General features: G+C 41.0%; 1 protein-coding gene across 37 annotated transcripts in view; it reads right to left on the bottom strand.

Moving 5' to 3' along the window:
• The window catches only part of LOC148844881 (protein FAR1-RELATED SEQUENCE 5-like), a 68,290-nt gene extending 50,849 nt beyond the window's left edge, over positions 1–17,441 (bottom strand). For 36 of the 37 annotated variants that reach the window (XM_088955437.1, XM_088955439.1, XM_088955438.1 and 33 more), the window contains exon 1: positions 17,074–17,439. In XM_088955437.1, the coding sequence (XP_088811563.1) occupies positions 17,074–17,107 (34 nt within the window). In that variant the 5' untranslated portion in view covers positions 17,108–17,439. Of the gene's footprint in view, positions 1–17,073 lie in introns of all 37 variants that reach the window. The other variant, XM_088955475.1, reaches the window with a different exon arrangement.
• Between the last annotated feature and the right edge of the window lie 243 nt (positions 17,442–17,684).

The following is a 17,684-nucleotide window of genomic DNA, read 5'->3' as shown; positions in this document are numbered from 1 at the left end:
TCTACCTCACTAGCTATAAAGCCCAAGGTACTTGGTCCAAAGGAATCAGCAACCTGCTTTGTGGTGGAAGAGGACACTGGCTAAGTACTCTGTGAGATGTCACTACTGCTGTTGGTGGCAAGATTCCCACTTGTTGTGTGGCCCTTATGTTGCCTTTCTTCCTTTCTCAAAGCAGCTAGCTTCAGATGAGGGTATAAGACCCAACATTTCTCCTTTGTGTGTTTCTCACCACCACAATGGGTACACTTGAGGGACTTCTTGTCTGAAAATCTGCTTCCCTTAGTGGAGATTAAGGCTGAATGTTCTCCAGATAGTTCTATTGCTTGTGTCTGGGAGTCGACCTGCATCTCCTTTCTCCTTACTTCTTCATTCCTCACCAGGTAGTAAACATGATGAAGCTCAGGTAACTCATCTCTCCCTAGAATCTGTGACCTTACACCTTGTAGGGTCTAAGCCTGCTAGGAACTTGAAGGCTCTGCCCTCCTCAATCTGCTTGTCATGCCTCACCTTATCCCTGGCATTTTCCCAATCCAAAATCATGTGATGGTCAAGCTCTTCCCAGAGACCTTCCAGTGTTGCAAAGTATGTTGCCACAGACATGTCTCATTGCCTTAGGGCTGCAATGTCCTGGTTCAGCCTATAGATTCTAGCATTATTCTTCTTTTGGCCATATGTCTTAGATACTTTCTCCCAGATTTTAGTGGCTGTAGGAAAATGATGAACAGTTCTGGCCACCCGAGGAGTCATGGAGGCCAGTAACCGAGACATAACTATGGCATTTTCCTTGCGCCACACAGTGTATTCAGGGCTGCTGATTTCTGGTTCCTTTTTATCTCCATCCAAATAGCCTGTGAGGTCACGAGAGGTAATGAACAGTCTTGCTGAGACAGACCACTCTATAAAGTTATACTCATCCAATAGCACACTTGTAATCTGCAAGCTATGCAGATTAGGGTTCTCCAGGTTTGAGGACCATATAACAGGTCTGTTATCTTTAGAAGAAACTTCACCGGATAGTGATGACATCCTAATTTCGATCAAGGAGTTGTTCACAGTACTGGTTAGGGCTGGCCGAAGTAGTCACAGAGTTCACAGTGCTGATAGCACACCAGATAGGCTTCACTTGGACTAAACCAGTTCGGGTACAGCAGCAAGGAAAAGTCTGTAACTAAACCAGTTCACAGAGATGGAGTAGGGCTGGTAACCGACCTGGAAATGATCTGTAACAGAAGTCGCCACAGTTCTGTAAAGGTCTTTCTGAACCAGTTCTGATGCAGGTTCTGATTAGCCTAAGTAACCTCAGCAGGCCCTAACAGCTTGCAACACAGTTTCAGACTTGCCGAGACTGTCACAGTTCTGATGCAGTTCTGTTACAGCAGCAACTGTAAAGGGAGTTCCCCTCCTTACAGACAACACTAGGACTGCTGAAATCAGTCCTCAACTAGGTCTGTCCTATACAGACCTCTTCTTAGCAGCCGAATAGCTGCTAACTACTAGAAACTAGTAGGACTCCAGCTTCAGGGTCTTACCTCCCTTGCGCCCTACAACCAAGGGAAACCCTAGGTCGAACCTTGTGTTGCTCTCCTACAACCCTAGGGTTTCACAGCAGCAACCCAGATAAAAAAAAAAGTGAAATACAGCAAGAAAGAGGAGTGGCATCAGCAGTAACCAAGAAGGTGCTCAATGCTCTGATACCATGAAAGCTGAACCACTGCAGTTGAAGTAGCAGAAAAGAGGAGAAGAAGAAGAGATGCTGGAATGTCAAACTGTACTTGCAGTCGACCATGCCTTTATTTATATATAAGTACAAAGTACAAGAAATTACTGGGATACCCCTGATTAGTGATGGGACACCCAGAAGACTTAAGACATAAACAAGATTAGGCCCATTAGCAAAGGCCCAGTTACAAGATAAGTTTAACATAAGAATGGGCTAATAGGAATTCTTATCAGTCGAACACACTCAAGCCTTCTAACATATCATTCTAACATGGACCACCAAATCAATCTCTCTTCTTTCAATGAAGACCGTCTTGGAATATCAGAGGTCTAAACTCAAGCAGGAGAATGGTGGTGGCAGGGGCACATATAAGCAAGTGGAAGGCGGACATCCTTTGTCTCCAAGAAACCAAAATGGAGACTTTGGATGCCTAAAAAATAAGAAGTGTTTAGGGGGAATGTGATTGTGATTGGAAAGCTTTGCCAACAGTGGGGACTGCAGGTGGGATAGTAGTCATTTGGGATTCAAATGTGGTAGAAGTGAAGGGTAGGAAGGTGGGTCCTTTTTCTATTTCAATTTGGTTCCAATTGCTCAAAGATGGTTGGGATTTTGTTTTAACTGCAGTATATGGTCCAAATGTGAACTCCTTGAGGGATTTTTTCTGGCAGGAACTTGATAAAGTAAGAGAAGAGTGGAATATGCCTTGGGTGGTATGAGGGGATTTTAACACTACTCACTTTGAGCATGAGAAAAAAGGGGAAGTGAGGTCCAGGAGAGGCATGAGGGGTTTTGCCAGTTTTATGGAGAGATGGGAGTTAGCGGATCTTGCTTTGATTGGAGCCAAATTCACGTGGACAAACAATCAGGAGGACGCTACCCTTGTGAAGCTAGACCACTTTGTGGTGTCTACTGAATGGGAAGAGAAGTTATCTATCTGTCCCAAGAGGCCCTTCCTAGACCTTTATCAAACCATATTCCCATTTGCCTGGATTGCGGTGGCACTCAATTCAAGCCAGCGCTTTTCAGAATCGAAAACTTGTGGCTTGAAGAGGAAGGTTTTGTGGAGCAGCTGAGAAGTTGGTGGGAAGGTGTTTCTGTGGAAGGAACAACTAGTCATGTGTTTGGCAAGAAGTTGAAGGCCTTAAAGGAGAAAATTAAAATCTGGAAGAAGGGCTCTTTCAAAGGGGTGGAACACAAACTGAAAAGTTGTTTAGATAAAATAGTCGAAATCAACAGAGCTGAAGAGGAGAGGCAGTTAACTCAGGAAGAAAAAAGGAAGAGACAAGGAGCCAAGCTGGATTTCGACAGAACAGCCTATCAAGAGGAGACAAAATGGAGGCAGCGTTCGAAATGTTTCTGGTTAAAAAAGGGTGATAACAACACACAGTTTTTTCACAAATTAGCTAGTGCTAGGAGAAGGGAAAATATGCTGAAAAAGTTGGTTGTGAACGGTGTGTTGGTGGAGGAGGTAGACAGAATGAAAAGCCATATTGAGGAGTTTTATGAGAACCTTTACAAGGAAGAGTGGGTTAGCAGGCCAAAACATCATGGCCTGGAGTTTGATGGCCTCTCAGAAGAGCAAGCTGCAGATCTGGAAAGAGAGTTTGAAGAAAGGGAGTTGGGAGGCTTTAAAAGAGATGGAAGGAGATAAGGCTCCGGGTCCAGATGGGTTTACCGTGGCATTCTACAAACACTGTTGGGATTTTCTAAAGAATGATGTTTTAAGGGTGTTGAAAGAATTCCATGACTTAGCAACTTTGGAAAGGAGTTTAAATTCCACTTTTATAACTCTAGTTCCAAAGAAAAAAAGGGGCAGAGGAAGTGGGAGACTTCAGACCAATTAGTCTGGTTGGAAGTATATACAAATTAATTTCCAAGATTCTGTCTAAGAGGCTCAAACTAGTGATGGGGACCCTAACCTCAGAAACTCAAGGTGCTTTGTGGAGGTTAGACTCATGGTAGATGGAGCGTTAGTAACGAGATGATAGATACAAGACTGAGAAGTGGGAGGGCTGGGATGCTCTGTAAAATCGATTTTGAGAAGGCTTATAATCATGTCAACTGGCAATTCCTAGATTACATCCTAAGAAGAATGAATTTTGGTTCTAAATGGCGAAATTGGATGAAAGTATGTGATGAGGGCGGATTTGGCCCTCCAATAACCTCATGATACATGGCATCCCGAAACAGCTGGACGACACCCAGATGCCACCTAGCGATGATTTGGAGTCCCAGATCGTAGTTCGTCTTCACCCCGACCTGGCGACCTGCCTTTATCGTTGACCTGGCGACCTCGACCACAACTTAGGTCGGCTTGCAGCACCTTGTCCAGGGCCGTCCTGTAGCACCTCGTCACTGGCTGAAGTGACCTCAACGCGAGGCACGACCTCGCTCGAGGGCTTGCTGACCTAACTAAGGACCAGGCGGTAACCTGCGATATGTGCTCGCCGACAAATTCGGCATGCATACCCCGACACTCCCAGGTCTCTCTGAAGTTGGCCCACATACCAAATGTTCCGGAGGATGGTCAACGTGCATAGCGGTTACCTCCAAGGATTTCGGACCGATAAGGCACGACCTCTCGGAAATCTCAGATGCGGTGCGTGAAGCCTACGCTAAACAATGCCTATATAAAGGCACCAACCCCAATGACACAGGGCACGCATGATTTCTCTACTCTCTAGCTCTCAAGCTCTCAAATTCTCAAAGCATTCAGCCGCATATACTAACTTAAGCGTCGGAGCGACCTCGCCGGGTTCGCCACCACGGGTTCTCTGATCCATCATCTTGCAGATTGATCCAACTCGATGCTCGATTGGAAGCCAGATCACCCTCCAGCTGGGTGTAGTCAGATCGCGCTACATCAGTATGCGTGACTACTCCCTCGTTCTCAGTCCTGGTAAATGGGGTTTCCTGTGGTCACGTTAGGAGTTCTAGGGGCTTAAGGCAAGGGGATCCCCTTTCCCCCTTCTTTTTTATATGTGTGACTGAAGCTCTAAGTAGAACGATGAAAAGGGTCATGGCAGGGAGTTTCATAGAAGGTTTTCAGGTGGGAGCAGAGAGGGTGGAGGTTTCTTTGTTGCAGTTTGCAGATGACACTCTCATATTTTGTGATGCTTCAATTGATCAGCTTGGTTATGTAATGGCAATGCTGCAGTGGTTTGAGGTTGTGTCAGGCCTCCATGTAAACAGGCATAAAACTGAACTGGTTGCAGTGGGAGATGTACCAGAAATAGAGAGGTGGGCAGAGGAGTGGGGATGTAAAAGAGGTAAACTTCCTTTGAAATATCTGGGGATGCCTCTAGGCACTAGGTGCAACTCCAAATCAATATGGAGCCCATAGTGGAGAGATTAGACAAGCGTTTGGCTTCTTGGAAGTCCAAGTACTTATCTTATGGAGGTAAATTAACTCTGCTGAAAAGTGTTCTATCTTCCCTCCCCTTGTATTTGCTCTCTTTATATCCAATTCCTAGTGAGGTGGTTGAGTCTTTGGAGAGAAAGATGCGGGAGTTTCTGTGGAAAGGATGGAGGGATGAGAAGAAAAAATTCATGCTGGTTAGCTGGTCCAAGATTTGCAAACCCAAATCTCAGGGGGGGCTTGGGTGTTAGAAGAATAAAGGATCTCAATTCTGCTTTACTGGGGAAGTGGCTTTGGAGATTTGGGGAGAATCAAGGTGGTTTGTGGAGAAGGGTTATATAGCAGCCAAATATGGTTATGGGATCTCTGACTGGGTCCCTGGTGAGCTAAACCAATCTTATGGATGCTCTGTCCAGAAAGGGATTGGGAAAACTTATGGTCCATTCTCAAATGGAATTATATTCAGGGTTGGGAATGGGAGGCAAGTTCTTTTATGGAAAGATTTATGGTGTAATAATAGACCCTTAAGGGTCTCTTACCCTACCCTCTTTGATGTAGCAGCAGACAAATATGCTCTGGTTTCAGACTATTTGCAGATGCAGAGTGGAAGTACTGTTTGGGCTCCTATCTTCAGGCAAAATCTGAATGATTGGGAAGTTGAGTCTCTAGTGGAATTGCTGCATTTGTTGTAGAGAATCCCAGTGGAATTAGGGAGAGAGGATAGAAGAGTTTGGAAGTGGGAAAAGTCTGGAGAATTCTCAGTTAGGTCCTTTTACAACAATTTTTCCAGATCAGAGGATGAGCCAATCCCAGTTAAGTCTGTAAGGTGGCATTTTTTGTATGGACAGCATACTTGAACAGGATTTTAACTAGGGACAATCTGGAGAAGAAGGGTATGCTGTTAAACACAACTGTCTGTGTGCTTTGTCAGAATCAGACCGAGTCAGTAAACCACCTGCTACTCCACTGTGTTTTCTCCTGTGAAATCTGGAACAAAGTAAAGAATTTATATGAGGTGAACAGTTGCTGCCCTGAATCAGTGGCAGATTTTGTGAAGAGTTGGAGAGTCAAGGGTCTAACTAAAGAGGGCAAATTGGCTTGGAATCTGACTCCTGCTGCGGTTTTCTGGTGCATATGGCAGGAGAGGAACGCAAGGATTTTCAAGAACCAACACAGCTCCTCAGGTACAGTATTTCAGAAAGTAATGGGAAAAATGTTTTCCTGGTTAGCAGTAAACAACGTTTTAAAGGACAGAAATTTTAATTCCTTTTTTGTGGTTGGGTATCTTTTTGTAAATCAGGGTTTAGGGGTCTAGCTCTGCTGGTGCAGTTTTTGTAAATCCCTGTGTACAGCTTCTTGTTGTACATGTTTTGTACTTTGTCTTAATGAAATTCTTACTTTACCTGTTTCAAAAAAAAAAAAATTATGAACTGCTTCACAACAAAAAGCCCCAACTTTAGGAGACACTAGGCTGCACCAAATTTCTTTAGCTAAAAAAGGCACTATAAACTAGAGGAATGAAGTACACTGAAAAAGGAGGAGCATGAGAAAAAACCCGAGGGGAAGGATGACCACATCCTCCTATCCTCACAAGAAGGGTCCAGAAAAAAACTGAATTCAAAAGGAAAAGATGCTCATCGATTGCCTCCATTTCAACCTCCCTTAGCCCTCTCCTCAGTACCAAGTCCCAAGAATCCCCAATGACAACATAAAGTTAGGGCTTTACATTGTTGTCCATATTTTCCACGCTAACACTGTCCTTGTGCATCTCCACATAATCCTTCCTCCTTTTCCTTGGCCAACTGAAAGTTTCTACACGAAATGGTCTCGCCACACTTTGAGGTTCTGTCCACCTGAAACCAAAGAGAGAACCTTTCCCAAATATTGATAATAAAAAAGATAGAATATAAGTAAATGATAATAGGTCTCACCAACAACCTTACAAAGTGTGCACCGATTTAGGGACAAACATTAGTTTAGCATTTTCTTTTGTAGCATGCCAATATGTTGATCTTTGCATAGTACACTTCCCAACATAGTGCCTCAACTTTGGGAGGGCAAGGTTTGCCCCATATTTCTTTGATAGGGAAGGATAAGAGAGAAGAACATAAAGGACTAAGAACTTTGACGAAAGATGCACAAGTGAAAAAGCCCAAAGGATGAGGACTCCAAATCCTCTTATCTGGTTGTGACAGGTCCAAAATGACTCCATATCTCCATCTAATATTTTCAACAAATTAATTGCACTAATTGCTTCATTATCCCTTAGCCTTCTTCGAAAGCTCAAATCCCATCCGTACCCTAGAGGTAAAGATGAAGATGAAGATGACATCAAACTAGAAATTGGTTCTTTTTTAAAGTTGGAGATGGAATATAAAGAAGGAACAGGTCCTTTAGAGTATACCTACCCACCCAAAGGTCTTTCCAAAAAGAATTTTATCTACAGAGTACAGAACAAGCATCATACCTAATGGATTTTAGGAATTCTTGGAGTATTCCATGCATTGCTTTCCAAGGAGATGCCAAAGGAGCCCATCATGATACACTTGCATCCCAACCATTACCTATCCGTCTATGAATGCTTACTATTACCTTGCTCCATAGCCTTTCTTTCTCCACAACCATTTCCCCAATATAAAGATAAGTTCTTTAATTTCACCTCTGATTCCTAGACCTAGGGCTATCAACGGGTTGGATCCAAATAGAACTAAAACCAGCCTGACAAGAAATACCAAAGACCCATAACTGAACCAGACCCGAGAGGATCTGTAATTTTAGACCCAGAACCAAACTGATCAGTGTTTTGGAATGGTAGAATACTGATATATTTCATTCTATTGCCAATCGGCATATTTATACAGTAAGCTGCTGCAATAAATAGAAAGAGAAAAAATAGAAAGAAAAGAAAATAGAAAGTAGAAAAATCGAAAGAAAAGAAAATAGAAAGTACAAGAATAGAAAGAAAGAAATAGAAAGAAAAACTTTCTAAATCAATCCTTCCACAATCCTAGGAATATATACAATTCTATTTTTACACAACTACCAAATATAGATCTGCACCAATAACCCCACGTTTTCCAACACTCCCCCTCAAGCGGGTGAATAGAGATCCTCCATTCCCAGCTTGGCTATAATTCTTCGAAATTCTGCACTATTGAGCCCTTTAGTAAGTACATTGGCCAGTTGTCCTTTTATAGACACATAGGGAGCACAAATCAACTTGCGGTCCAGTTTCTCTTTTATAAAGTGTCGATCAATTTCGATGTGCTTCATCCTGTCATGTTGAACAGGATTGTGAGCAATATTGATGGCTGACTTGTTATCACAATATAGTTTCATAGGCTCTTCTCGTGGAATCTTCAGGTCTTCTTAAAATATCTTCAACCAGGGTAATTCACACACTCCTTGTGCCATAGCCCTGAATTCTGCCTCTGCACTTGACCGAGCCACTACATTTTGCTTCTTACTCCTCCAAGTGACTAAGTTTCCTCCCAATAAGGTACAGTAACCAAAAGTGGACCATCTATCTACTGGAGATCCTGCATAATCAGCATCTGTATATGCTTCAAGAGCCAGTCCCCCATTTCTTCTGAATAAAATTCCTTTTCTAGGATTGGCTTTCAAATAGTGCAGAATTTGATGAGCAGCCTGCAGATAACTTCTTTAGGATTATGCATAAACTGACTTATTACACTTACGACATATGTTCGGTCGTGTATGTGCAAGATAAATGAGTTTTCCAATTAGTCTTTGGAACATCTCCTTGTCTACACTTGCATTCTCGTTGGCCTCTCCAAGTTTATGATTGAGATCTATAGGCGTGGAAGCTGGTTTACATGCCATATTTCATGTTTCTCTCAAAAGATCAACAACATACTTTTGTTGAGAGATAAAGATGCCTTGTTTAGAATGTGCAACTTCAATTCCGAGAAAATACTTTAGTCTCCCCAAATATTTTATCTCAAATTCTCTGGCAAGGCAGTTTTTTAATGCTTCCTTCTCCTTTTTATCATTCCCAGTAACGATTATATCGTCCGCATAGACTAATAGTGCAGTAACTCCCCCTGAGGTTGTGTGTTTGATAAACAATGTGTGGTCACCTTGACTTTGCTTGTAACCTGTACTAAGCATCACCTTCGTAAACCTTCCAAACCATGCTCTCGGAGATTGTTTGAGACCGTATAGTGCTTTCTTCAACCTACAAACTTTGTTCCCTTTAATGCCTTCTCCAAAACCCAGTGGAATGTCCATGCATATCTCCTCTTCTAGATCACCATGGAGAAACGCATTCTTTACATCAAACTGTTGCAAATCCCAATTATAGTTAGCAACCAACAACAATAACACCCTTACTGTATTCATTTTAGCTACAGGGGCAAAAGTCTCCTGATAATCTACCCCATAAGTCTGTGTATATCCCTTGGCTACCAGTCGTGCTTTGTACCTTTCTAATGACCCATCAGATTTGTACTTAATTGTGAACACCCATTTACAACATAACGTCTTCTTGTTTCTTGGTAGATCCACAACTTCCCATGTGTTATCTTTTTCTAGTGCCTCCATTTCCACTCTCATGGCTTTTCTCCACTCCTTATTAGAAAGTGCCTCAGCTAGAGTATTAGGAATTGGAATGGTGTTAAGGTTGGCTAGAAAACTTTTATGGGATTTAGAGAATCTTTGGAATGATACAGATTTGGCTAAAGGGTACAATGGGCGTTTGGTACATTCTCTGATTCCTTTTCTCAATGCAATAAGTAGGTCATACTCATACTCAGACTGTGAAGGTGTAGGTTCAGGTTCTGAGCATCCCTCAGTTCTATAGGAGTTGAATCTTGGACTTGCACAAGTTGAGGATCCGGATTTCTTCTCCTAGAGTAAACCTGCATATATCTCACATTACCATGCACATCATTTGTGGGGTTAATAGTGTCCGAATTTGGTTCAATGGTCGGGTTGTTTGACTCTTGTTGAGAATTGGGAACGTGAGGCTCAGAGGAATGTGACTCAAAGGGATGTGATTCTTGACGATTGGATGTCTGTGAGGAGGATAATACATCTAGGGAGAAAGGACTTGTGACCCAAAGATCTGAGGCCTTATCTTCCATTAATGAGGGCTCCCCCTGAAGATAAGGTTGAGTGAAAAAAGATTTTCCTTCCTCAAATGTGACATCGATGGAGGTGTAGAATTTTTTGGTGGCTAGATGATAACATTTATAACCTTTCTGGGTTGGGGAATATCCCAAGAAGACACACCTGATTACTCGTGGGTCTAATTTTCCCTTATTATGGACATGAACAAAGGCAGTGCAGCAAAAAATTCTTGGTGTGAGATTATTTGAGGTTCGAATATCAGGGTAAAATTGAGAAAGGACTTGTATTGGACTTCGGTTGTCAAGAACTTTAGATGGTAGTCTATTTATGGTGTAGGCAACAGTAAGAACAGCTTCCCCCTAATATTGTTTTGGCACCTGATTTTGAAAGAGAAAGGCTCGGGTGGTTTGCAAAAGATGGCCATTTTTTCTCTCAGCTATCCCATTCTGTTGGGGAGTGTTAACACAGGAGGATTTATGCACAGTGCCTTCTTTCTGAAAAATGGGAACAAATTTTGATTAAAATAATCTGAAGCATTATCGATCGAAACCTTTTAATTCTCACACCAAACTAAGTTTGGACCATATTATGAAAGTTGGCAAGAATCGTACCCACATCAGATTTAGACTTAAGAAGAAAAATCCAAGTGACCCTAGTGCAATCGTCAATAAAGGTGACGAACCATCTAGAACCAAATATAAAGGAGTTGAAGATCTTTTATTGCTGATTGGGAAAGAAACCCTTTTGTGCTTAGCAAGTTCACAAACATCACAATGAAAGGTTTCAACATCAATTCCTTTAAACAAGGAAGGAAGCATTGTTTTTAAAACAGGAAATGAAGGATGACCAAAACGGAAGTGATGACGCCAGATTAAATCTTTATTGGAGGTAGATAAGAATGACTCGTGTGACATGCATAACAGTGTGAGATGATTTGCTGGTTGCTTCAAGGTAGTAAAGTCCATCCCTTTCCTTAGCAAGTCCAATCTTCTTCCCCGAAACCTGGTCCTGAAATACATAGTAAGAAGGAAAGAACACAACATTGCAGTTCACATCTTGGGTGAGTTTATGTATAGAGATAAGGCTAGTGGATAACTTAGGAACATGAAGCACATCTTTAAGCAATAGGGATGGAGTAATTTGAATATTCCCAATCCCTGCCACTGTGGTGAAAGAACCATCAGCAACAGAAATTTTTCTATTACTAGGACAGGGTGTATAGGTGAGAAAATGTAGTGAAGAGGGTGTCATGTGGTCAGTAGCTCCAGAATCAAGAATTCATGGAAAAACACTAGCCGAGGCATGTAATCCTAGAGATAAAGACTCACCTGAGAGAGCAAGAGAGGTAGAACCACTTCCTGGTTTCAAGGATTTCAGGAAGCTCCTTAGCCTTTCAATTTCTTCATCATTAAATGGTCCCCGATTTGAGTGTTCTTGCTGCGGAGTTGTGGAGACATTATGGGCCTGTTGAACTCCTTTTGAAACTCCTCGATTTCCCCATTCCTTGCTGGATGTGGGAGGTTTCCCATGAAGTTTCCAGCACCGATCTTTTGTGTCTGGGCTTCTTGCAATAGGTGCACCAGAGGTTATCGTTAGAGTCACAGGTAGTTGTGTCACGAGCCAAGTTGTGATTGTTCTCACCCTTTGAACCACTGTAACTTCCTCCCCTTGCCACCATGGCTGAGCCTTCGGGATCTTTAGGCTCAAGCATGATTCCACAACGGCTTTCCTCAGCTCTGACAAGGGCTATGAATTCATTCAATGGAGGCACTTCTTCTTTGCCAAGAATTTGTATTCGGACCTGATCAAATTCAGCATTCAATCCGACCAAAAAATCATACACCCTATCTCTTTCAATAAAATTCTTCAAGATCACGGCATCATCAGGGCACTTTGTCTCAAGAACCCGATAATGATCAATCTCATGCCATAAATTTTGCAGCAGATTTGCATACTCTGTAACACTTCTGCTCCCTTGTTTGGCCGCCACTGTCTTCACTTTGACCTCATAGACATGAGAAGCGTCATGGGCTTTGGAATAGGTTTGTCGGACAGCATCCCAAATAGCCTTTGCAAAGGGAAGAAACATACAAGTATCACTGATCTCGGGTGTCATTGAACTCCACAACCATGACATAATCATGGAGTCCTCTTTGTCCCAAGCATCAAAATTTGGCTCGTCCAACTTTGGCCCTGTTCCAAGAAGGTGACTAATTTTTCCTTGTCCCTTCAAATAGGTACGCACTAGTTGTGACCACTTCAAATAGTTCTAGCCATTCAGTCTATATGTTGCCTGAATATTCTGTAAATCACCAGTGTGAGGATGAGAATTTGTTGCTCCTTCATCGGTTTGGACGGGAGCACTTGTTGTAGTCATGTCGGACATTGTTAATGGAGGAAAAATAAGGCCAGCAGGAAAGGAGAATAAAGGAGGGAAGAACTGGCTGGAATAAAGGAGAATAAGGAACACTTCTGGTTACAGATCAACAATGAAGGCCAGAAGAGAAAAACACGAAAAACTGGCAATGAAGGCCGAAAAAAAATCTCAAGGTTAACAAACCTAGAGCTCTGATACCATGTTTTGGAATGGTAGAATACTGATATATTTCATTCTATTGCCAATCAGCATATTTATACAGTAAGTTGCTGCAATAAATAGAAAGAAAAAAAATAGAAAGAAAAGAAAATAGAAAGTACAAGAATAGAAAGAAAGAAATAGAAAGAAAAACTTTCTAAATCAATCCTTCCACAATCCTAGGAATATATACAATTCTATTTTTACACAACTACCAAATATAGATCTGCACCAATAACCCCACGTTTTCCAACAATCAGTTCTCGGGACAATCAAGTCTAACCCGATGGGCCCAATTATAATAAACATGCTAAAAATACCATATATTATATTAATTTATTTAATATATATGTATAGCTTGGGTTGGGTCTAAGTTGGTTCGGGGCTGGGTAAAATCGGTTTCAACCGATAATAATCGGCACAAAAAATCAGGAACCGGAACCGATGGGTCGGTTCAAGTTCCTGGAACCAAAACCAAACCTAATCAGTTCGGGTCCGTCAGGTCAAACCCAACCCATTGACAGCCCTACCTAGACCTCCTTGGCTTTTACTCCTGCTGCACCAAAGGATCCTTCTTCCTTTCGCCCAGTTCCCACCAAAAAAAAAAACTCATTATTCTTTCCAACTCCTTTGCTATCTTGCATGGTACTTTAAACACTAAAATGTAATAGAATGGAAGGTTTACCAAGGCAGATTTTATCAAAGTTATCCTACCCCAAGGAGATGTAGTTTCTTTTCCATGATGTTAGCTTCTTCTTGGCCCTCTTCAAGATAGACAAGTAGAATTCCAAAACCTACTCTCCTTTTAGGAATTCCTAAAAGATCCTTAGTTCATCTTCCTCTATATTAACTTTGGCAAGACAGCTTTTAGCAAAGCTTATCTTAAGATTGAACATCCTCTCAAAAAGTCTTACAACTATCCTCAAATTCCTAACCTATTGGCTATTATTGCTCATCGTTATCCTCACAAAATGATAATATCATCAACAAATTGGAGGTCTGCACCCACTATTCCGTCTCTTCCCACTCTCTAACCCCTAATCAGTTGCATACTATCAGCCCTAGAGATCAAATTGCTCAAAACATCTGCTACAAGGGTAAAGAGAAAAGGCGAGAGTGAGTCTCCTTGCCTAAGGCCCCAACAGAATGGAAAGAAATCCCTGGCTACCCCATTTACTAACACCAAATGATGGCAAGTTTATAGGCAGACCCTGATCCATTTGTACCACCTATCACCAAACCCATACTCACTCAAAATTTCTATCAAAAAGGGCTAGTCTACTAGATCATAGGCATTTTCAATGTCCAACTTGCAAACCAAACCTTTCCCACCCAATATTTTCTTTTTCTCCACACACTCAATGGTAATCAAAATTTGATCCATAATTTGCCTATCCTAAACAAATGCACCTTAAATTACGGTCGGGAGTACCTTTTAATCCTCAAAGAAAGAGACTTTGTAGTTATCTTGTACAAGATATGGACAAGGCTTATTGGTCTATACACTCCTAGGAGCAAAGCTTCCTGGTTATTTGGTACCAACACTAAAAAAAGTACCATTAACTCCCTGACTTATGATACCTCTTTCAAACAATTCTTTGAAGACCTTAACCAAATCTCCCTTCAAAATTTCCCAGCAATCCTGATAAAAAGCCATTGCAAAGCCATTTGGACCTGGAGCTTTTTTTCTATCCATAGAGAAAACTGTTTGCTTTACTTCTTCCTCCTCAAACTCCCTTTCCAACACCCAATCAAGTTCCCTTCTAAGGTAGGCCATTCCAACCCTTCCACCACCACGGCACCACTCTATCTTCTAGTGGCCTTCTGTAGATTGGCTTAAAGTGGTTCACAAACATCTCTGCTATTTCCTCTTGAACAGTTATTATCCCGCCTTCCTTTCCAATCTGCATACATAGTTCTTCCTTCTAGCATTTGCAATTGCATAAAGTTGGGAACTTTGCATTTCCATCACCTTCCATGAGCTATCTATACATTTTTTACCACCAAAAAAATTCTTCCTTAAGCAATGAGTCCTCTAGCTCCTTTTTCAACTTCCATCTCAATTCTTTTTCTCCCTCATCTAAAGGCCCTAGAGATTCTTTCCCATCCAGTTGCTTAATCTAACTTATTATAAGCTCCTTCTTCTCCTCAATCCTCCCAAAGTGCCCCTTATTCCAATCCTTTATTTTACTTTTTAGCCTCTGTAGCTTTTTATGAAATTCAAATACCTTCCGTTTTATATTACTTAAATCCTCCTACCACCACTCCTTCACCAATTGTGTAAGGCCTGGATGAGATAGCCACATTCTCAAATGTAAAAGGTGTCAGTCCTCTCACAAAGGCTTCTTGACCTATCTTAACAGGGCAATGGTCTGAGTTTAACTTGGTTAAGGCTCTAGAGCTTAAACCCTCCCAATGTTCTTCCCATTCTAAAGAGAAAAAAGAATCTAACTTAGGGCACCCAAGGTTTTCCTACACATTTAAAGAAGTGCAAATTTCATTTGCATTGCAACCAAATGTACAGGAGTTAATTGGATTAAGCTTTATGGGAACCAACTCTCCCAGTTAGCCTTGTATGTATATCATCATCGTCGCAATCATCTAAGCTTGTCCCAACTATATGAGGTTTGCTACATGAATTTGTTTTGCCATTTCGTTTTGTTCAATGTCATACTGATCATTAAATTATGGGTGCAGAAAGCATTTCTTGTTACCTCTACCCATGTCCTTATAGGCCTTTCCATAGCTCTTCTAGCTCCTTCAACTTGTAATAGATCACTTTTTTTAATAGGTGTTGCGGTTTGTCCTCTTTGCATGTGAGCAAACCATCTCAATTGATTTTTACTCATTTTATCATCTATTGGATCTACTCCTAGGTTCCTTCATATGGCTTCATTTCTAACCTTGTTCCCTGTCCTTTCCAGTTTTACCATCCATGCATTCACAATTCTGCCACGCTCATTTTTTGGACATGTCGTTTCTTAAATACCCAACATTTAACTCCATAAAACTGACCTCGCAACTGTTTTATATAATTTTCCTTTCAGCCAAAGTGGTATTTGCCCCCATACACATAGAACTCCAAATTCACCCTTCCATTTGCACATCATACTCTGATTCTATAGGAGACATCCTCCTCAATCTCTCCTTTGATATGAATTACTGAACTGGGTAACAGAAGAGATCACATTGAGTTATCTCTTGGTCTCCAATTCTAAGTGTGCTCTGATTTGGACTCCTATAACTATTAAATTTACATTGTGCATATTCTGTTTTAGTCTTACTTTTTAAAGCCTCTTGTTTCTAATGTCATTCTCCAAAAGCCTAATTTTGCATCTAATCCTTCACTAGTTTGATTAATTAAGACTAGGCCATCAAAAGAACCAATTATTAAGCTGTTTAAGTTTTCGCAACTTCTTTGTTAATGTCACTTCAGTATATTAAATAATAATATTAGGAAGACAATTTTTGCACCATGAATTTAAATCATTCCCTCCTCTTTCCCATGACACTATCCAAAAGGGTGAGAGCAAAACCACAACCACGGGTTGAACCTTTATGTTGTACACCTTTTCTTGTTCCTTTTCCTCTTTTGTTGATCAACTGCTTCATATTGGATTGGATAGTTATGGATGGATGTAGGGAATGTAAATTCTTTACCGATTGCCACAAAACATTTGGAAGGGAAGTTTATACTCAATGTCAAATGTTTTCATACGGAATGTGACAGAGATAATTCTCTCAATAAGAACATTTAGTAGACAAGTCAATAACTAGGAGTGTTGGAAGCATTGCATTCGGACAAAAGTGGGTTAGCCTCTATATTCCAATATAGTGACTGTTTTCAAGATTTTGTATTTATGAAGACAGATAATTTCTAGCAATTACCTATAGGAAGTTGGTAATTCTGTACAGCAATTGATGTATTCCCATTCTAGCAAATGCAACTAAACATCTAACAACATTAGCCATCAGAATTTAGCTATAGAATTATTGCTTAACGTTATTAAGTCGAGTGTATGTTCAACTAGACTAGTTTATTCAGTTACAAAAATATATGGGCAAGGAAAAAAAAAAAAAAAAACTTGAACAAAATGCTACATATCGAACAGACAAATGTATTCCGATGTGAACCAGTGCAGGTAAACCCAACAACATTAAGCAACAAACGTTGACCGTACACATACACATGCTTAGCATTATCTCCTGATTACCCAAAAAATAAAACATTATATCCCGGAGTTTTAGCTCAACCAATCAAACAAAATGCAAACAAACGAACTAGACTGGACAGGTAAATACATAAATTCCCTCTTAACAAAATTTTACCCGTAGGTTCTCCCTGATTCGACTCTTCCATCATTTTCTGCCCCTCTTCTTCTACTTCTTGCTCTTCTTGTACACGATTCTTCCTTCCTGAACTTTTGACAAATGCTCCTATGTGTGAATACTGTTCACACCATATGATATGTCGAACTGTGAACCACACAACCTCACTTTATTGGCATGCGTGCCACTGTATGGCCCCGGGTCCCACCTATTCCTCTCCCGTGCGTTCGATCTTTTGGCGTAGGATTTGATAAATGATACCGAAAAAACTTATAATCAATCTAATATTATTTATCGTTATGAATTTATCAAAATTCACGGAGGCTTTTTGATTGAGTAATGCTCTTCCGAATTCCGATATCATACACATCCAGTTCTAGCATCATAGATAATTAGATATTTCTGTCAGGCTATCTGGTGCCTTAGTTCTTTCTCGGTTGTAACTTGTACTGTTTGTATTGCTACCGCTACCGAATACCGGCCACCGGGTATGTCATCACTCGAAAGAGAAAGGGTCATTTACAAAAACATCCCTTATATTTTCACGGATTTTTACAAACCTATTCTGTAATTTTGGTTTTTAGTAAAAATACCCCGTGCTATCAACCAAA

The sequence above is a fragment of the Nelumbo lutea genome, chromosome 7 (genome assembly GCF_056320005.1).
Source record: "Nelumbo lutea isolate HS-2025 chromosome 7, American lotus-T2T, whole genome shotgun sequence".
In the NCBI taxonomy this organism is placed as follows: domain Eukaryota; kingdom Viridiplantae; phylum Streptophyta; class Magnoliopsida; order Proteales; family Nelumbonaceae; genus Nelumbo; species Nelumbo lutea.
This window is presented reverse-complemented; position numbering and strand designations above follow the sequence as displayed.